At 45.2% G+C, this 19,640-nt stretch overlaps 1 protein-coding gene across 5 annotated transcripts in view; it reads left to right on the forward strand.

Moving 5' to 3' along the window:
- Positions 1 to 19,640, forward strand: part of ARHGEF6 (Rac/Cdc42 guanine nucleotide exchange factor 6) — a 73,925-nt gene that overhangs the window by 30,331 nt on the left and 23,954 nt on the right. For all 5 annotated transcript variants that reach the window (XM_053373246.1, XM_053373245.1, XM_053373247.1 and 2 more), the window contains 7 exons: positions 8,693 to 8,820; positions 10,090 to 10,291; positions 11,905 to 11,975; positions 15,182 to 15,276; positions 16,634 to 16,729; positions 17,474 to 17,596; positions 18,178 to 18,316. In XM_053373246.1, coding sequence (XP_053229221.1) covers positions 8,693 to 8,820; positions 10,090 to 10,291; positions 11,905 to 11,975; positions 15,182 to 15,276; positions 16,634 to 16,729; positions 17,474 to 17,596; positions 18,178 to 18,316 — 854 coding nt within the window. The remainder of the gene's footprint in view (positions 1 to 8,692; positions 8,821 to 10,089; positions 10,292 to 11,904; positions 11,976 to 15,181; positions 15,277 to 16,633; positions 16,730 to 17,473; positions 17,597 to 18,177; positions 18,317 to 19,640) is intronic.

Below are 19,640 nucleotides of genomic sequence, written 5' to 3' on the forward strand. Positions count from 1 at the left end.
TGGTAAGAAATAATAAAAAGGGGAAGAAATAATAATTAGGCCCCCTAATAATTAGGGTTGGTGATAGAGCATCTGCTTTGCCTGCAGAAGGTCCCAGGTTCAATCCGGGGCATGTCCATAGACCTGGGCATGTCCCTGCCTCAGATGCTTCAGAGCTGCTGCCAAGTGGTGCAGATGCTACTGAGCCAAATGGGCCAATGGTCCGATTTGGAATAAGACAGCTTCGTTTCTGGTACTAAGGCTCAATGTTAGAACACTTGCATTGCCTTCAGAAAGGCCCAGGTTCAATCCGCTGGGGCATCTCCAGGTCGGGCTGGGAATGTCCCCTGTCTCAAATGCTTGAGAGCAGCTGCCAGCCAGTGTAGTCAATACAGAGCTAGACGGACCCATGGTCTGTAAGGCAGCTTCCTGTGTTCCCATGAAACGACACGCTGGCAGCCCTTGGGCAGCAGGAACTGTGCAAGGTTGGATCATCTTTTGCCCTCCAACAGCAAGCCATCCTTGGCAGCATGCCACCCTGGAGGGAAAATAACGTGGGCTGTGAACGTGATGCATCTTCAGCAAGCAGCTTCCTTAGAGCGCACGATGTAAGCTCAGTATTTTGATCTTTCAGGATTCGCCTTTGAATCCGAGGGGGGAAATGAAACTCCAGAGTGTTGCATTGCATATAATGTGATTGCAAGATTCGGGGGGGGGGCGGTATATAGCACTGATGTGTTGTGGGGAGGGTTGCCTTCCACAGTCAGTGGAAGGAAGGCGGCAGTGCAAGGGCGGTGGGTTGGAAACAGAACCCCTCCATCTGCGATCCCTCCCACTTCTCCGCAAACAGCTGTGGTGACTTGCATCAAATGTCAGCATGTTTTTCAGTCGTGTGCAGAGTGTGGGTTTTGCGTACAATCCGTTGTTCTGCCAAAATCCAGGGTCCTGTTTGGCAAGCAAATCATGCAGAGCAGTGAGCAATTCCACCCCTCTGTGGAAGAAACCCTCCCCTCCCCTCCCCTGATCTTGGAAATGGCTTGCAACAAAATTGCTCTCCATAGGAGACGCCCCTGGGAGGCTTGGTATAGTTGCAGCAAGGGCAAGAGCAGGGAGGTACAGATCAGGGTTTTCTCCTTCCACCCCCAGCCCACCTAGCCAAGGAATCTGCCACTTTGGTGTGTGAGCACATGCCCCGTCTTATGTGGGAACAAGTCTGCACTTTGCTATAGGTCAGAGGGAGAGTGCATGATTTGAACGCCAAAGGTCCATCTCCAGTAAGGGCTGAAGATGTCTCCATCTGAAATCCTGGAAGGTGTTGCAAGCCACTTGTAGTGTTTCTCAAGCTTGGGTTGCACTACACCTCCCATCATCCCTAGCTAGCAGGACCAGTGGTTGGAGATGATGGGAGATGTAGTCCAACAACAGCTGGAGACCCAAGTTTGAGAAACACTCCCACAGTGTAGACACTACTGAGCTAGATGGACCCAGGTCTGATTCAGGATAGGGCAGTTTCCGATGTTCCCATGCCATACTGTAGAGGAAGAGCTGTGGCTCAGTGGTAGAGCATCTGTCTTGCATGCAGAAGGAGGAGTGGGAGACACTTCCTGCCTGAAACTCTGGAGAGCTGCCGTCAGTCCATATGAAACGTTACTGAGATAGGTGAACCAAAAGTTCCATGACCCTACAAACTTTTTGTTACGAGATTTCCGATCAGTGCAAGGAGAATTTAAGCCGCCAGACTTACTGGGCTTTAAAAGAAAACCAAACAAAAACCATAGGGTTTGTATCCAGTGCTAGTCCTACTCAGAGGAGACCCGCTGAAGTTAATGGACACGAGTAACTTGGGTTCATTCATCTCAGTGGATCAGCTGCATGCAACCCTAAATGGAGTAGGAATAGAAATTGAAACGTAACTTCTGCTAAAGCAGTTCTAAAGAGACAACTGTGCAGACTTTAATGCCACAGTAGCTAAAATATATTTAACTGACACAATAAAATAATGAATACAAATACTTAAAATGCAATAATATATCCAAATGAATTCTTTGATCCACAAATGAGTGTGAGAAACTTACTGTTTCAACCTAGGGGTGTCTTCCTCAGTGGTCCACAATTCCTGCCTCCCTACAATTTATCACAGAAAGGCTAAAAGAGTATTAGGCAGATTCATGACACTGTGCATGTTAACCAAGATGGCTAAATTTATTTTAACTCATAAAATGCATATATATACTCCTTGATTGTTAAAAAAAAGTCAAAGAGGATTATGTAAAAAATAAAACAATAAAATTATCAGTAAAAATGATTTGAAACATTCACAAATCATTAATGATAAGCTAAAAACCAGATTAAAACATACCTCAACATTCTGCATGTCTGGATAGACTTTTCTAAGCAAGTAATGTTTTTAACAGGTGGTGCCTGCCTATATCAATAGGCAGGGAGTTCCAAAGAATGAGTGTAATAACACTAAAATAACAACTTCTTATAAATGCAGAATGAGTATTATGTTGCACCTGTAACAGTGTAGGTTGCATAGATTGAAGCTGTTGAGTGGGCATATATGTGAGTAAAGCAATCTTGCAGGTGAGTTGTTAAGAGCCTTCTAACAGTGGTTCTCAAAGGTGTGATGTGCCACATTGGTGAGGCAGGAGAGGATGGCAAGTGTGGCAGAACAACCAACATCATATTTTGGGAATGATTCATGTTCTTGCGTAGCTCAGCTGCATTGTTCTTTTACTTCCTGGATGTCCCATGATTATAAAGTAAAAAAGGGTAAAGGGACCCCTGACCATTAGGTCCAGTCATGACTGACTCTGGGGTTGCGGCGCTCATCTCGCTTTACTGGCCAAGGGAGCCGGCGTACAGCTTCCGGGTCATGTGGGTACTCAGATATATTTTTCTTAATACACATCCTGTTTTCCTGTTTTCACCAGCTATAAGGTTATATCACTGAGTAGAATCTCGAGGCTCTTTTGCAAAGCACCTGGCTTTGCAGCTTATCTCCTTCTGCATCCCAGGGCAACTGCGTAGGATGATTAACGTGAATGAAAAGATGAGCTGTTGCTGGCTGGTAGGTAGCCGCTGGGTGCTATCAGACCTCCAAGTGTTGCCATTTTCCAGGGACACTCCCAGATTTACAGACGCCGTCCCGGTTTCTGATTTGATCCCAGAATGTCCTGCTTTTTCTTAGGAAGTCCCTATTTGCATCAGATAAATATACTGGAGGGTATGGTAAAGGTAAAGGGACCCCTGACCATTAGGTCCAGTTGTGACCGACTCTGGGGTTGCGGCGCTCATCTCGCTTTACTGGCTGAGGGAGCCGGCACACAGCTTCCGGGTCATGTGGCCAGCAGGACTAAGCCGCTTCTGGCGAACCAGAGCAGCGCACGGAAACGCCGTTTACCTTCCCGCCAGAGCGGTACCTATTTATCTACTTGCACTTTGATGTGCTGCTTTTGAACTGCTAGGTTGACAGGAGCAGGGACCGAGCAACTGGAGCTCAACCCGTCGTGGGGATTCGAACCGCCGACCTTCTGATTGGCAAGTCCTAGGCTCTGTGGTTTAACCCACAGCATTGTGTTCTATTATAAATCAAGCACTGCTGGGAGTTGTTTCATTTTCCAATGTACTTATTAAAAAGTCATTATGGCATGAACAAATTTTTAATCTGAAAGTGTGGCACAGAGGAAAAAAGTTTGAGAACCACTGCTTTGTTGTCTACCAGCTCCTTCTGGTACGCAGGCTGAGACCCTACCTGCCCGCGGACTGTCTTGCCAGAGTGGTGCATACTCTAGTTATCTCTCGCTTGGACTAGAATCATAGAATCATAGAATCATAGAGTTGGAAGAGACCACAAGGGCCATCGAGTCCAACCCCCTGCCAAGCAGGAAACGCCATCAGAGCACTCCTGACATATGGTTGTCAAGCCTCTGCTTAAAGACCTCCAAAGAAGGAGACTCCACCACACTCCTTGGCAGCAAATTCCACTGTTGAACAGCTCTTACTGTCAGGAAGTTCTTCCTAATGTTTAGGTGGAATCTTCTTTCCTGCAGTTTGGATCCATTGCTCCGTGTCCACTTCTCTGGAGCAGCAGAAAACAACCTTTCTCCCTCCTCTATGTGACATCCTTTTATATATTTGAACATGGCTATCATATCACCCCTTAACCTCCTTTTCTCCAGGCTAAACATGCCCAGCTCCCTTAGCCGTTCCTCATAAGGCATCGTTTCCAGGCCTTTGACCATTTTGGTTGCCCTCCTCTGGACACGTTCCAGTTTGTCAGTGTCCCTCTTGAACTGTGGCGCCCAGAACTGGACACAGTACTCCAGGTGAGGTCTGACCAGAGCAGTGGCACTATTACTTCCCTTGATCTAGATGCTATACTCCTATTGATGCAGCCCAGAATTGCATTGGCTTTTTTAGCTGCCGCGTCACACTGTTGGCTCATGTCAAGTTTGTGGTCAACCAAGACTCCTAGATCCTTTTCACATGTACTGCTCTCAAGCCAGGTGTCACCCATCTTGTATTTGTGCCTCTCATTTTTTTGCCCAAGTGCAATACTTTACATTTTTCCCTGTTAAAATTCATCTTGTTTGTTTTGGCCCAGTTCTCCAATCTGTCAAGGTCATTTTGAAGTGTGATCCTGTCCTCTGGGGTGTTAGCCACCCCTCCCAGTTTGGTGTCATCTGCAAATTTGATCAGGATGCCCTTGAGTCCATCATCCAAGTCGTTGATAAAGATGTTGAATAAGACCGGGCCCAAGACAGAACCCTGTGGCACCCCACTAGTCACTCTTCTCCAGGATGAAGAGGAACCATTGATGAGCACCCTTTGGGTTCGGTCAGTCAGCCAGTTACAAATCCACTGAGTGGTAGCAAAGTCAAGACCGCATTTTACCAGCTTCTTTACAAGAATATCATGGGGCACCTTGTCAAATGCCTTGCTGAAATCAAGGTAGACTACATCCACTGCGTTCCCTTCATCTACCAGGCTTGTAATTCTGTCAAAAAACGAGATCAGGTTAGTCTGACATGACTTATTTTTCAGAAATCCATGCTGACTATTGGTGATCACAGCATTCCTTTCTAGGTGCTCACAGATGGTTTGCTTAATGATCTGCTCCAGAATCTTCCCTGGTATTGATGTCAGACTGACTGGGCGGTAATTATTTGGGTCCTCTCTTTCCCCCTTTTTGAAAATAGGGACAACATTTGCCCTCCTCCAGCCTGCCGGGACTTCGCCTGTTCTCCAGGAATTCTCAAAGATGACTGCCAGTGGTTCTGACATCACATCTGCCAGTTCTTTTAATACTCTTGGATGCAGTTCATCTGGCCCTGGAGACTTGAATACATCTAAACTAGCCAAGTATTCTTGTACTATCTCCTTAGTTATTCTGGGCTGTGTTTCCTCTGCTGAATCATTTGCTCCAAATTCTTCAGGTCGGGCATTGTTTTCTTTATCGGAGAAGACTGAGGCAAAGAAGGCATTGAGGTGTTCGGCCCTTTCTGTGTCCCCTGTTTGCATTTCACCATTTTCTCCTCTGAGTGACCCCACTGTTTCTTTGTTCTTCCTTTTGCTACGAACATACCCATAAAAGCCTTTTTTGTTGCTTTTAACCTCTCTAGCAAGCCTGAGTTCATTCTGTGCTTTAGCTTTTCTGACTTTGTGTCTACACGTGCTGGCTATTTGTTTGAATTCCTCTTTGGTGGTTTCCCCCCTTTTCCATTTTTTGTACACATCCTTTTTAAATCTTAACTCAGTTAAAAGTTCTTTAGATAGCCACCTTGGCTTCTTTAGGCACCTTCCATGTTTCCGCCTCATTGGTATTGCCTGAAGTTGTGCTTTTACTATCTCCCTCTTAACAAACTCCCAGCCATCATGATCTCCCTCTCCTTTTAGTATTACTCACCATGGGATCTCACCCAGCACTTCCCTAAGTTTTATGAAGTCGGCTTTCTTAAAGTCGAGAAATTGAGTCCTAGTATGCTTGGCTGCTCCTTTCCGCTGTATAGTAAACTTCAGAAGAGCATGATCACTCGCGCCTAATGATCCTTCCACTTCTACCCCACTAACCAGGTCATCAACATTGGTTAGGACCAGATCTAAAATGGCTGTTCCTCTTGTTGCTTCTCCCACTTTCTGGACAATGAAGTTGTCTGCAAGGCCAGTGAGGAATCTGTTTGACCTTTTGCTCTTGGCTGAGTTTGACATCCAACAAATATCCGGGTAATTGAAGTCCCCCATTACTACTATCTCCCTTCCTTTTGCATGCTTGGCCATCTGTTCCAGGAAGGCATCGTCTATGTCCTCCGTTTGGCTTGGGGATCTATAGTAAACTCCCACAATGAGGTCACTGTTATTCTTCTCTCCCTTAATTTTGACCCAAATGCTCTCACTTTGGCTTTGAGGTTCTAAATCTTGGATCTCTTCACAGGTATATACATCCCTGACATATAACGCCACTCCTCCTCCTTTCTTGTCTGGTCTGTTTCTCTGAAATAGATTGTATCCCTCCATTATTACATTCCAATTGTGGGACTTATCCCACCAGGTTTCAGTGATGCCTATTATGTCATATTTAGTTTGCTGTACCAAGAGCTCAAGTTCATCTTGTTTATTTCCCATGCTTTGTGCATTAGTGTACAGACATTGAAGTCCATTAATCATTCCCCCGTGTCTCTTATTTAAGGATTTTTTCCTCCCACCACTAGGTCTGCGTACTGTTTGCTCCATTTGGTCTATGACATTTAGATGATCATCTTCATCAATTGATAGACTCCTACCTTCAGGAGCACTGTCTCCCTCTCCCACTTTAGTCAGTTTAAAGCCCTCCTGATGAGGTTTCTGAGATTTTTGGCAAAAACATTCCCCCCAACCGTTGTGAGGTGCAGCCCATTGCTTGCCAGAAGTCCATCTTCAAGAAACTGCAGTCCGTGATCTAAGAATCCAAACCGTTCCTGTTTACACCATTTGCGAAGCCAGCTGTTCACTTCCACTATTTTTCGCTCTCTCCCTGGGCCACGTCGTTCAACTGGGAGGACAGATGAGATGACAATTTGTGCATTTAATTGCTTCAATTTCCTGCCCAGAGCCTCGTAGTCTCTTTTGATCTTCTGGAAGCTATTGCTTGCAGTGTCATTGGTTCCCACATGAACCAAGAGGAAGGGGTATTTGTCAGTGGGTTTTATGATTCCTTGGAGTCGTTCAGTTACATCTTGGATCTTAGCCCCGGGGAGACAGCACACTTCCCGAGACATCTTGTCAGGTCCACAGATCACTGCTTCTGTTCCCCTCAGTAGGGAATCTCCTATCACCACTACACGCCTCCTCTTAGGTTTGGTCAGGGTTGTCCATTCCAAGGTTGCCTGCACATTCCCTGAGGACTGACTTTGCTGCTCGCCTTCATATACCTGATCGACTGTAATGAGGGAGAGATCCTCAAATGGAGTCTGCTCTTCATCTTCCATTCTAGGGGAGAGGACCTCAAAGCGATTGTGTATTTCTAAACAATCAGAGCGAACCCTGGGCCTCCTACTTCTTTGTGTCACGTTTCTCCATATATCTGGCTCCTGTGTTGGTGAACTAGCCTCCTTCTCAGGGGAGTCCCCTGTCTCCTCCTTGGTGGAGACGGTGTGCTCTGTTGCTTCCAAGAAGAGCTCCAGCTCTCTAATTCTTTGGAGCGTAGCTACACGTTCCTCCAGTTGCTGGACTTGGTCTTTTAAGAGGGCAATCAACATGCAATTGCTGCAGGTAAAACTACTGCAATGCGCTCTACGTGGGGCTACCTTTGAAGGTGACCCGGAAACTGCAATTAATCCAGAATGTGGCAGCTAGACTGGTGACTGGGAGTAGCCACTGGGACCAGATAACACTGGTCCTGAGAGATCTGCATTGGCTCCCAGTACATTTCCAAGCACAATTCAAAGTGTTGGTGCTGACCTTTAAAGCCCTTAATGGCCTTGGTCCAGTATACCTGAAGGAGCGTCTCCACCCCCATTGTTCAGCCCGGACACTGAGATCCAGCTTTGAGGACCTTCTGGCACTTACCTCCCTGCAAAAAGTGCGGTAACAGGAAACCAGGCAGAGGGCCTTCTCGGTAGTGGCACCTGCCCTGTTGAACGGCCTCCCAGCAGATGTCAAGGAAATAAACAACTATCTGACTTTTATAAGACATCTGAAGGCAGCCCTGTGTAGGGAAGTTTTTAATGTTTGATCTTTTATTATGTTTTTAATATTCTGTTGGGAGCTGCCCAGAGTGACTGGGGAAACCCAGCCAGATGGGTGGGGTATAAATAAAATTATTATTTTTATTATTATTACACCATGAACTTGGCCAAGTAGCACATTGGCAAGCATTGCAGATCCCTGAACACAGGCATTATATGCTGACAAGGCCTCATTCCTGTCAACAATTGCAGTGCAGCATTCTGCACTAACTGCAGCTTCCAGATCAAGTGCAAGGGAAGTCCCACATGGAGCACTGCAGTACTCCAGCCTTGAAGTAACCAGTGTACGAGGCAGGATACCTCTGGATACTGGCCACTGTGAAGCAACAGCCAGGGTGGGCTCTTGTCTTCAAGCCCCAGTTATGGGCTTCCCATAACAGGCATTGATTCGATGGGCTGCTGGCCTGACCAGCAGAGTGGGCTCTTCTTACATTCCCAGTGCTGACTTTTACAGTATTAATTTTGTTTTCTTTGTCTTTAAACAGATCGGAGTGCCACCAGGCCATGCTTCAATCTGTTGCCGCCTAGTTCCGCTGCGGGTGACGGCCATCTCTCGATGCAAACAACATCTCCTAAGTCGCCGAAAGCACTGCACGGGCAGTCAAAAGTAGTGGTAGGTTTTGTTCAAAATCTACCCCAGGATCCTGGGGAGACAGAGAAAGTGAAGAAGCAGCAAGGAGTCTAAGGTTTCAGCCTATGCAAGTTCTGTGGCCTGGGGCAGGGCAGGAAGGCCTAAGGGGCAGAGAAATTTCCCAGCTTCAAGCCCACTTTCCCCAAGAATAAGCTGCTGCCTCCTCCCCACCCCACCAGAAAACCTCCCCCACAAATCTGCAGCATGGGAATGCTAACATGGGTCTACCCTACAGGGTTGTTGCAAGGGCAGTTGAAAGTGCATAGCTGAAGTATGTGAATGTAGGGATGGCTTTCAGCTTAGACAGGTACTGGCCATGATTGAGATGTCCTATGTCCACTCATTCAAAGGTAGTTTTGCCTCTGAATGCTAGTTGCTGGGGAGTGTTGTTGCTGAGCTCAAATCCTGCCTGTGGTTGTCCCCTTAGGATGTCGACTGCGAGAATAGGATGCTTCCTGATCTGGCAAGGCTCTTCTAACATTCATCATTTCTGCAGAGCACTTTTGAGAGTAAAAAAGCTGCTTAAAAGCAGAGGAACCTGAAATGGCTCAATCAGTAGAGCACGAGACTCTTAATCTCAGGTTGCAGGTTCGAGTCCATGGTTAGGCAAAAGATTTCTGCATTGCAGGGGTTTGGACTCGATGAACCTCATGGTCCCTTCCAACTCTGATTCTATGATTTTATTTTTCCCAACCGCAATGACTTGCCTATCCAGAACATACAGAACTTATTGTCAGGCGCTGGCAAGATGCTGTGTGCACGGGGCTGGAGTCTGACTATGGATTTGTGGGGAAGTGTATCAGCCAGGAGGAAAAAGTCACAGACAGGGGAAGCTTCAGAGCTGTAGGGTGCAGCACTAGAGGAAGAGGAAGAAGAGGCAGGTTGGGCAAGTGAAGGGCTGGATGCTTCCCCACCCTTTCTTGCACCGTTGTCTTCCAGAACCAGGAGGGGATTGAAGAGGGAAGAAAAGCGGCAGCTTCCATGCAGGTGGAAGGAGTGTGTGGCCCGCTGCTGCTGCAGGTGCTCCGTAGAGCACAGACCTTGGGATAGCTGCCTAGATGCTAGATTGGTGTGATTAGATATCCAGAGCTGTAGAAGCAGCTGTTAATGTTCTCCTTGACAACAAAGAGTTACCCTTCAGCAGTGCTGAGAAGCGGCCTTGGCATTTATTTCCTTGTTTGTTTGTTTGTTTGTTTGTTTGTTTGTTTGTTTGTTTCCATCATCATTTATCTTGATGTTCCTGTGCATTAGGAGATGACTGAAAATGGCAATCACCAGATGTTGGTCAAGGTCCGATTCCAGTTTAAGCAGACCAATGAAGACGAGCTGTCGATCAACAAAGGCGACATCATTAACGTCACCCGGGTCGAGGAAGGAGGCTGGTGGGAGGGGACCCTTAATGGGAAGACAGGCTGGTTCCCCAGTAACTACGTCAGAGAAATTAAATCTACTGGTAAGAGAACCTATTATTAATTGGTATTAATATTAACTGTTACTCTTTTTATTCTTCCGCTAATGGGGCTGCATACTTTTTGTAAGCAGCTGCCCCCAATATGATTCATTTGGATGGGCAGGATGTAAGATTAATAAATGAAATGCTTTTTTTTTTTTTGCTGTTTCCCCTACTATATGACTTTTAGAGCACACTTCCCCCTAATGTGTGCCTTTTGTGCATAGTGGTTGTAGAACTGTATCACAAAATTTGGAAAAACTACAAATACCAAAGGATGGCTGTGTTCCAGTTCCCATGTTGTTTCGATAGGTACAAATCAGGAAGGTTTGCATTAAAATCTGTGGCAGACCAAATTTCGCCTCCATCCCTAGCCAAGGATGATGTGAGTTGTAGTTTAGCAATATCTGCAGGGCCACAGATTCTACATTCCTGCATTAAACCATGTGGCTGCCCATATCTCAATAAGACCGGAACCTTCATATGGTCTAGCCTCTTTGTATGTTCATTGAAATTGGGATGGTGATGATATCGATTTAAGGATCTTGTTCCAGGCCCCCTGGCTGTGCTTTCATATTTTTCAGTCTGTCACTGTTCCAAAATGGACCATTTGGGTTTGTCACCCAGGTTTAAGGAAATAAGGCCAAACAGCCCCAAGTTTATCATTACAGCCATCGAGTCACGTGTTCCTTGTATCAGGGCAGCAAAGCTCTTACTGCGATGGTGATCATACTCCCGCCCACAAGGACAACGTCTCCAAGACAGGCTTTGATCTGTTCCAGCGTGGCTGTCATATGATGGTCATCTCTCTTGGCATCCTGGGATGTCCTGGGGGCTCAAAGGCTGGCTTGCCACTGTCCTGCTTCTAGGGTTGTCTTGGAAGTGCCACAGGGGCTGCCCTCTTATGGACCCAGGAAGCACTGCAAGGGAATGAGCAATAAATAGAGGCAGAGTGTGACCTTGGGGGGAAATCAGATGGCTCTGCTTATTGCTGCTTTCACTTCTGCCTTGTTCTCTCAAAGTGGTTTACAAAAAGAATAAAACAACGAAATTCTCAGCTAAAAACAATGTAAAAACCTTCAAAAATAATAAAAGCCAATGATAAACTAAAAACCAAATTAAGGCACATGTCAGCATTCTACATGTCTGGAGAGGCTTTCCTAAACAAAAGTCTTTCTTAGCAGGAATCGAAAAGTGAACAGTGAAGGCACCCACCTCATGTCAATAAGCAGGGAGTTCCTAAGATTGGGTTCTGTCACGCTAACAGGTTGCAAATGTAAAAACCTCTGGCTTTTGTGTAGCTGGAATATGGCCAGTTTTACAAATGTGAGAGTCACCCTGGTACACCAGGGTTGTATTGGGTGGTTTTAAAAAAAATGATGTAATTTTTTTTTACTTTTTTTTTAAATAAATGCTGGTGCTGCTCCTTCAGGAACCTCTAAAACTACCCAGTTTGCTGGCTTTAATGAAAGGACCTATTGTCAACACCAGTCAATACTACAGCCTGGCAATTGCAATCTGTTTCTTGCCTGCACAGTTGTTTAGATTTTGCTTGAGATGTTAGCTCTTCTCACCATCACCTGGCAGAATAACAATTCCCACTGCTTCTCTTCCAGATAAACCACTTTCTCCAAAAGCTTTGAAAGCAGTTGAAAGCCCTCAGCTCACCAAAAATTACTATGCCGTGGTAAGTTCGTTAAGTCCCCATTATTACTCAGTGCTATTAATTAGACTTATTACTCTTATTATCCACAGAGAAGTTGTTGTTGTTGTTGTTGTTGTTTGGAAGACTGCAGGTATAGTTCTTGAGGTCTTATGATATTCTCATTTAAACCAGAGAAGTTACTAAGAGTTCCAAATGGGAACATATTTCCCTCAAGGCATTTGAACATTTGCTGTCATCATTTATATATAAAGTAAATTTTAAAAAAATGTAAATATTTATTTCTTTATTTTTAAGATGCATTATATGTTTTGCCACAAGATTTAGAGAAGTACCAAAAAACTTTTCGAGGGAATTATTTACTGAGCATTCATTCTGACTTGTTTGCGGGGAGGAGGTTAGACGACAATGCATCAAGCAACTGTTACCCTACGTCTAGTGCATTTTCCTCATCACTTTCCTTCCTGCAAAAGGTCCAGCTTTCCAAGGGGAAACAGGTTTTGTTGCAGGGCCATTGAATGAGCATTGATTGCTTCATCTAAATTGATGTGACTGAATTCCAAGATCACCACATTCTGGAAGTGACCACAGAGCTCCCCCTGGAGGCATTTACACAAGCATTCTGCCGTGTTCAGAATGATTTAAGAATGGAGCAAAGTCTGAACCACATGCTCCTGCTGAATATTATATATATATATATATATATATATATATATATATATATATATATATATTATCATACACACACATATAATATTATCACATAATCTTAATATAAAATCATAATATCACACAATCATAATACATGATCACACATATATACATATATATATATATATATATATATATATATAATATCATACACACACATATAATATTATCACATAATCTTAATATGAAATCATAATATCACACAATCATAATACATGATCACACTATCATAATATGATATCACATAATGATATCGTACATAAAATCATCACACCGTCATATCATGTAATATGATCATTAGTGAAGGAAACTAACCCCTTCCTATATCCATTTACTCGATGACCTGGAGCATGGAAGGCAGATTGAGGCAGTCTATTGGCTGCACAAGCACAGTGTCACAGCCTGCCCATGTGTGTTAAATATTGGGGAAGGGGAACCTAATCTTCCCTTTGAAATCTGAAGTTCACTGAGAAATGCTGGCAAGCAGCCATCTGGGCAGAAGCTAGCAAGTTTGGCTACCCCAGTGATCTGCCCCAGGGCTCCCATTTAATGAGATCATTTTGTATGTCTCTGCTTACCCTTCCTTTCTCTCTAAATCTGCTTGACCTCCCATTGGGACATCTTGGTGCTATGTGGCTGAGTTTGACACACAGGATGTGACACTAATGGGGTAGGAAAATGCTCCGGACTTAGAACAGAGTGGGCCTCGAGAACCAGGAGGCAGAATACATTGGCATTTAAAATAGATCTGTATCGTTGTGTTGAATTCCCTGGCTTGGTGGTTCCAGCACAAGCAGAGTCATTTGAACAGAAACCGAAGAGAGGAATGAACATTGGGTCCTAACTGAGTGCTGCATTTTGTTGCATAGTGCTGGAGATTGTAGCTCTGTAGGGGGAAACTACAGTTCCCAATATTCTTTGCAGGAAAGAATGAGCTTTAAATGCATGTTGTGTGTGCAGCCTAAGATCCTGCCATGTGAGATGGGTGCACCAACAGCCATGCCTGAAGTTAAATGTGTTCCTACAGCGTATGCCAGAAAATATTTTGTTATTAGAAATAAGCAATAAAGGATGCCAATCTTAGACTTCTGAAACTCCTTACAAGACCTGATCCACTTGCCCTGTTTCATTATAGACTCAGCTCCTCCACTCTACTCACAGAAGTAGAGATTGAGCTGGATGGTGAGAGCAGGGATTGAATAGTGGGGGAGATTCTGTATATCCTTTTGTTTACCAATGGCCAGTGCCTTTTTAAACTATGGAGTGATTGCCATAGCATGCAAGTGGCATAGAGTTGGCTTACGGACAGCATCTGATCCCTGGAAAATTCTGTCCCTGACGTTAGCACCTTGGCTTCAGCTGGTTCCTTCATTGGAGCTACAGGCTTTATGGCGCAGTAATTAGGTGCCCGGCCTGCAGAAATCAGTCCTCTCCCACAACACTAGAACTTGTGGAGACCCAAGGAAGCTGGATGTTGGGAGATTAAGGACAGAGAAAATAAAGCACTAATTAATGCACTGCATAGTTAAACTATGGAACTGGCTCTTCCAGGAGATGGTGAGGGCCACCAACTTGGATGGCTTGAAAAGAGGATTGGAGAAATCCATGGAAAAGGAGGCTGTCAGGGGCTGCTAAGCCACGATGCCTGTGTTCCACCACCACTGCCAGAGGTGATTCTGCCTCTGAATGCCGCTTTATGGGGATTATGAGAAAGAAGGCAAATTATAGCTTCTGAAGAGAGACCACAGCAGGGAGGAAAGGGTTAAATTCTCCCTCCACACCACATGGTTATCACCTTCCCACCTCCCACTCCAGCAGCTGATGTGTCTTTTCCTTTTTTTAAATCATCCATCTTAAATGCAATAAATAAATAAATCCAGGTTCGAACCCAGAAGCTTCCCAAAAGCAAAGTCCTTCATGCGTGATATGCTGGCCTCATGTGGAAATGAAGGAACTCAGTGGCAGAACATCTGCTTTGCATGCAGAAAGTCCCAAGATTTAATCCCTGGCATCTCCTGGTTGTTGTTAGCACCCATCTGTCTCGAGAAACAACGGAGTACGCCTCCGGGGGTGAAGTCCAACTGCTGTGTTAGCAGCACCAAATGACTTTTCTGGGGTGCAATCCTGGTCAGTGTGTCTGGAGGTCCTGGGCTGCCCAGAGGACAAGACCTCCCCTTTGGCCTTGCTGATATGGTCCAAAGGAAAGCAGAGCAAGGTGTTTGGCACCCGCTTGGCTGCAGGAGTTGATGAAAAGAGGCATGCAAGGCACCATCCAACCATCTTAGGGTCTCCATTCTGGATTTGTGTAGATTTCTTGTCCTGACTATATCCCACAAGGCAGTGGAGGTTTAGGACCAGAGTTTCCCTTCTCCTAGATGGGCTACCTGCCCAGGTAGATGAGCCCCTGATAAGGCTGATACATCTCTCTCTCTCTCTCTCTCTCTCTCTCTCTGTGTGTGTGTGTTCAAAACACATTCCCCTCTCTCTCTTTCTTACACACCCACCCTCACTTGCTACAGGTACTTCAGAATATTCTGGAAACAGAACGGGACTATGCCAAGGAGCTGCAGATGCTTCTGGGAACGTACCTGAGACCTCTCCAGTCCTATGACAAGTAAGATCCAACTTGCTATTGAGTTGATGTCTTTTGTTAAGATGGGTAGAGATTAATCCTTGATTTGTACAAATTCTTGAACGGTTATTTACTATTTAGATTTCCCCAGCTCCAGAGCCTGTCGCTGGTTAGACTTGATGCTTTAAAAAATATTTTTACCTGAATGTGCTCACGTCTCTGAATCCAAAAGTCATTAGTGATGGACACAGCTTTAAAACTTTTAAACACCCTACTCACAGATTTTAAAGGTTCCTTTCAAATGTTATATTTCTTTTCCATTACTTAAGCTTATCCCTAAAATGGACAAAAGAGTCTTATTACAGAAGGAGTGATACACACTCAAAATTCAAGTGTGTTGTGGAAATTGAGGAACAGGTTGTTGGTGATCAAAACATTGTAACTGATATGATCACAGTCTATTTCAGGGGTGAGCAGCCTCTGACCCTTGGACTGGACTTGACCCACCATGCCTCCCCATTTGAGGAAAGCCCACCCATGCACCTTATGACAGGTGTCATGTGTGATGTCAGGGGTGGAGTGGGTAAGGGCAAGGCTTCAAAGGGACAATCAGGAGCTCAAAATAGCCTCCTGATTGCTCTGTTTCTGAAACAGAACAAGGCAGCAGGAGCGCAAGGAGGGGAAGAAACTGCTTTTTCCTCCCAGTGATGCTCCTTGAAGCCTCCCCATGCTGATCCAATGTCCAATGCCCAAGGTTGAAAGGACCAGTGCAGAGTGGACACTGCAAGCCTTCCCATACGCCCGCTTCCAACCTCCAGTGGAGAGCCAGTATGGTGTAGTGGTTAAGAGCGGTAGACTCGTAATCTGGGGAACTGGGTTCGCGTCTCTGCTTCTCCACATGCAGCTGCTGGGTGACCTTGGGCCACACTTCTCTGAAGTCTCTCAGCCCCACTCACCTCACAGAGTGTTTGTTGTGGGGGAGGAAGGGAAAGGAGAATGTTAGCCGCTTTGAGACTCCTTCGGGTAGTGATAAAGCGGGATATCAATCCAAACTTCTCCTCCTCATCATCTTCTTTCTCCTCGTCTTCTCCTTCTTCTTCAGTGTCTCCTGGTTCCTGTAGCTTCTGTCCTCAGTGCTCCCAAAATTGAGACAAATTAGTCTGCAAAGGGTTGGGAACCCTGCAAAGGATTTTGACAATGTGTGTGGCTTCACCCGCCTGTCAAAATTGACCCACAAGGCCGATTCTGATAAGGATTCAGCCTGTGGACCCTAAAAGGTTTTCCTCCCCATGCCCAATGGAAGCTTCCTATTACATGAAATGAAAGTGCCATATTCCTTCAGTGCTTTTCAATGAGCAGATTTTATTTGCCCACTGTCTTGGTATTTGAATTCTTCCAGGCTGAGTGCCATGGATATTGCATCTTTACTTGGAAATGTGGATGAAATCTGCACCTTTCAGCAAACTCTCAACCAGGTGCTGGAAGAATGTGCTCAGTAAGTGTTTGACATTGCATTCGGGCAAATGTTTCCCATTTCTTTGAAGCCTGCTAATTGGGAGGGGTGGGGTCAAGAGGAAAGGATTGTCCAGTTGGAATATATGTAGGGAAGGGGGAGAAATTCATATCGGTTCAGCTTTTAATGTGAGCCTGGCTAATCCACACTTGCCAGAGCAATGCACAACCAATGTACTGCCAGCCTTATAAAATTTTCATTTCTCTGAATTTTCCAACTCATTTCTCCAACCAAAAAATGTTGGATGCATGCATTCAGGAAAATCCCTTCCATAAGTGCTTTATTCTAGGGGAAATCGCTCACAAGGAGGTGCACATTTGGCAGAATTGTGCACAAAACTATATCTACCAGGAGAAATGTAAACTTAACACGCTGACATATCTTTCGGGGGATCTTTAAAAAAATATATAATCTGAAATGTGGAAAACTGAATTTAAGGTTAGGGGGGAAATGGAAGTGATTGCTTCATCCTTGCTTAGATATAAGAAAACCTGATGCTTTCTTGTCTTTGGAAAGGTTCTGTGACCTTTAGCAAATTCTTGGCCTTGCTTGCTCATATGCATGGTGTAGGCAAGGGCTTGAACTTGGGAGATTGTGCTTTGCTAACCAGGTGAGCTCCTGACTGAGGTGCAAGACGTGACCTCCTGACCAACCCCCCCCCCCCACGTTCCCTTAACCATTGCACACAAGCCTGCTCTGAAACCCTTCCCTTGTATATTACTGCAGGCTCCCAGAGCACCAGCAAAAAGTGGGGAGTTGCTTCATAAGCCTGATGCCCCAGTTCAGGTCTCTGTACCTCACCTATTGCGCTAACCACCCTTCTGCAGTCAACGTCTTGACTCAGCACAGGTAAAAATTAAAATACTATTCTATTAGCTTTTCTCGCTCCCTGTCCTCTTCCTCCTTCCCTTTTAAATCCCCCCTTCTGCCCTATGCAATCCAGGAACTCTAAAATCCTGAATTATGGAGAATATGAAAAGGCAAGTTAAACTTGGCACATCCTAGTTACAGGTAGGTAGCCGTGTTGGTCTGCCGTAGTCGAAACAATACCGTAGATGGTATCTGAAGAAGTGTGCATGCACACGAAAGCTCATACCAATAACAAACTTAGTTGGACTCTAAGATGCTACTGGAATAATTTTTTTTATTTTGGCACATCCTGTTATTCCTCTCTATTACCTTGTTGTTGATTAAGTGTGATTAAATAATATTATAAGGTATGATATTTATGTTGATCGCTTATCTACGTGTAGCAACAATAAGTTACCAGATATGGGAATTACAGTATATTTTTAAACTCATAAAAATTTTATTTTGTTTTAAAGTGCCATTCAAAATGGTGCCAGCTAGAGACCCTAAGAGCGGCCATGTTGTTTCAGAGCAACAGTCCATCTTGTTCAGTGTGTCTTTTTTGTGCACCTGTCTTCCAGTGACGAGCTGGAGAAGTTCATGGAGATTCAGGGAGCCCCCTGCCCAGGGATACTGACCTTAACCACAAACCTCAGCAAACCATTCACACGACTGGATAAATACATCATCCTTCTTCAAGAGCTGGAGCGGCACATGGAGGTGAGCTCAGTGGCTGGGAGAGGCATAGCTGCTAGCAAAAGAAGAGCAATCATGTCCCTGGTACTTTTGTCCAACTCCCAACAGCAAGGTATGGTCAGCCATTCAAAAACCACATTCCCCAGGGGATTGTAAGTCAGAGGCCACATGCCGAAAATGTGCAGAGCCAAAGGCAAAGTGGCCACACTCCTTTACTCTTCCTTCAACTGCTCTTTCTCCTTTTCATAAAATTGTAGAGTTGGAAGGGACCCAAGGGTCATCTAGTCCAATCTCCTGCCATGCAGGAATCTTTTCTTTCTGCCTCCCCCCCACCCCACTTTCCCCTCATTGCCACCCATGTAAAATTAGACCAAGGGCCACAGGTTGTCCACCCCTGCTCTGTGGATCTTTATTTGCAGCTCTTGCTGACATGAGTAAGCCAACTTCAGGCCTCAAATACTTGCTTGTCTTGTTTCACCTTACCTTCTGGGCACCAGGTAGATCCAGAGGCAAAAGCAGGCAGAGAAATGAAGGTTATCTTTGTATACAGTAGGCTGGTTTCTGCATGCACTCTCTCTCAAACCCTCTATGCTCCCATTCAAGCAAGTATAAAAGCAGTTTTAGAGTCCAAGGTACATTCCAGTCAAGCAAAAGTGCTTCAGGAGGTTACACAGCAGGGCTGATATAGAGGCTTGGAGGAATCTGAACCCCAGCCCTGTGGAAGATTAGCAGCAAAACATAACTGATGCATGAGCTGATACTCAGACCATAGAAATGCAATGGGTAGAGAGGGTTCTCTGTGATGTCATTTCCCTTCCTCTCCTGCAGAGGAAGGAAGAGCTGGGATAGCTCAGATGGTAGAACATGAGGCTCTCAGGGTTGTGGGTTTGAGCCCCAGGTAGTGCGAAACTTTCCTGCATTGTATGGGGTTAGACTAGATGACCCCTGTGGTCCCTTCCAACTCTACAATTCTATAATCAAACTTCTTCCCTCTCTCTGTTCCTTTGACCAGTGATGGATGCAGACATGCCTCCACTTGCCCCAGCTTTAGGCACATGCCTGAAGCTGGTTATGCAGTAAATACAGTGGTACCTTGGGTTACATACGCTTCAGGTTACATATGCTTCAGGTTACACACTCCATTAAGCCAGAAATAGTGCTTCAGGTTAAGAACTTTGCTTCAGGATGAGAACAGAAATCGTGCTCCGGTGGCACGGCGGCAGTGGGAGGCCCCATTAGCTAAAGTGGTGCTTCAGGTTAAGAACAGTTTCAGGTTAAGTACGGACCTCCGGAATGAATTAAGTACTTAACCTGAGGTACCACTGTATAAGTATCTTGTCTGCATAGT

This window comes from Podarcis raffonei, chromosome Z (genome assembly GCF_027172205.1).
Source record: "Podarcis raffonei isolate rPodRaf1 chromosome Z, rPodRaf1.pri, whole genome shotgun sequence".
Classification (NCBI taxonomy): Eukaryota; Metazoa; Chordata; class Lepidosauria; order Squamata; family Lacertidae; genus Podarcis; species Podarcis raffonei.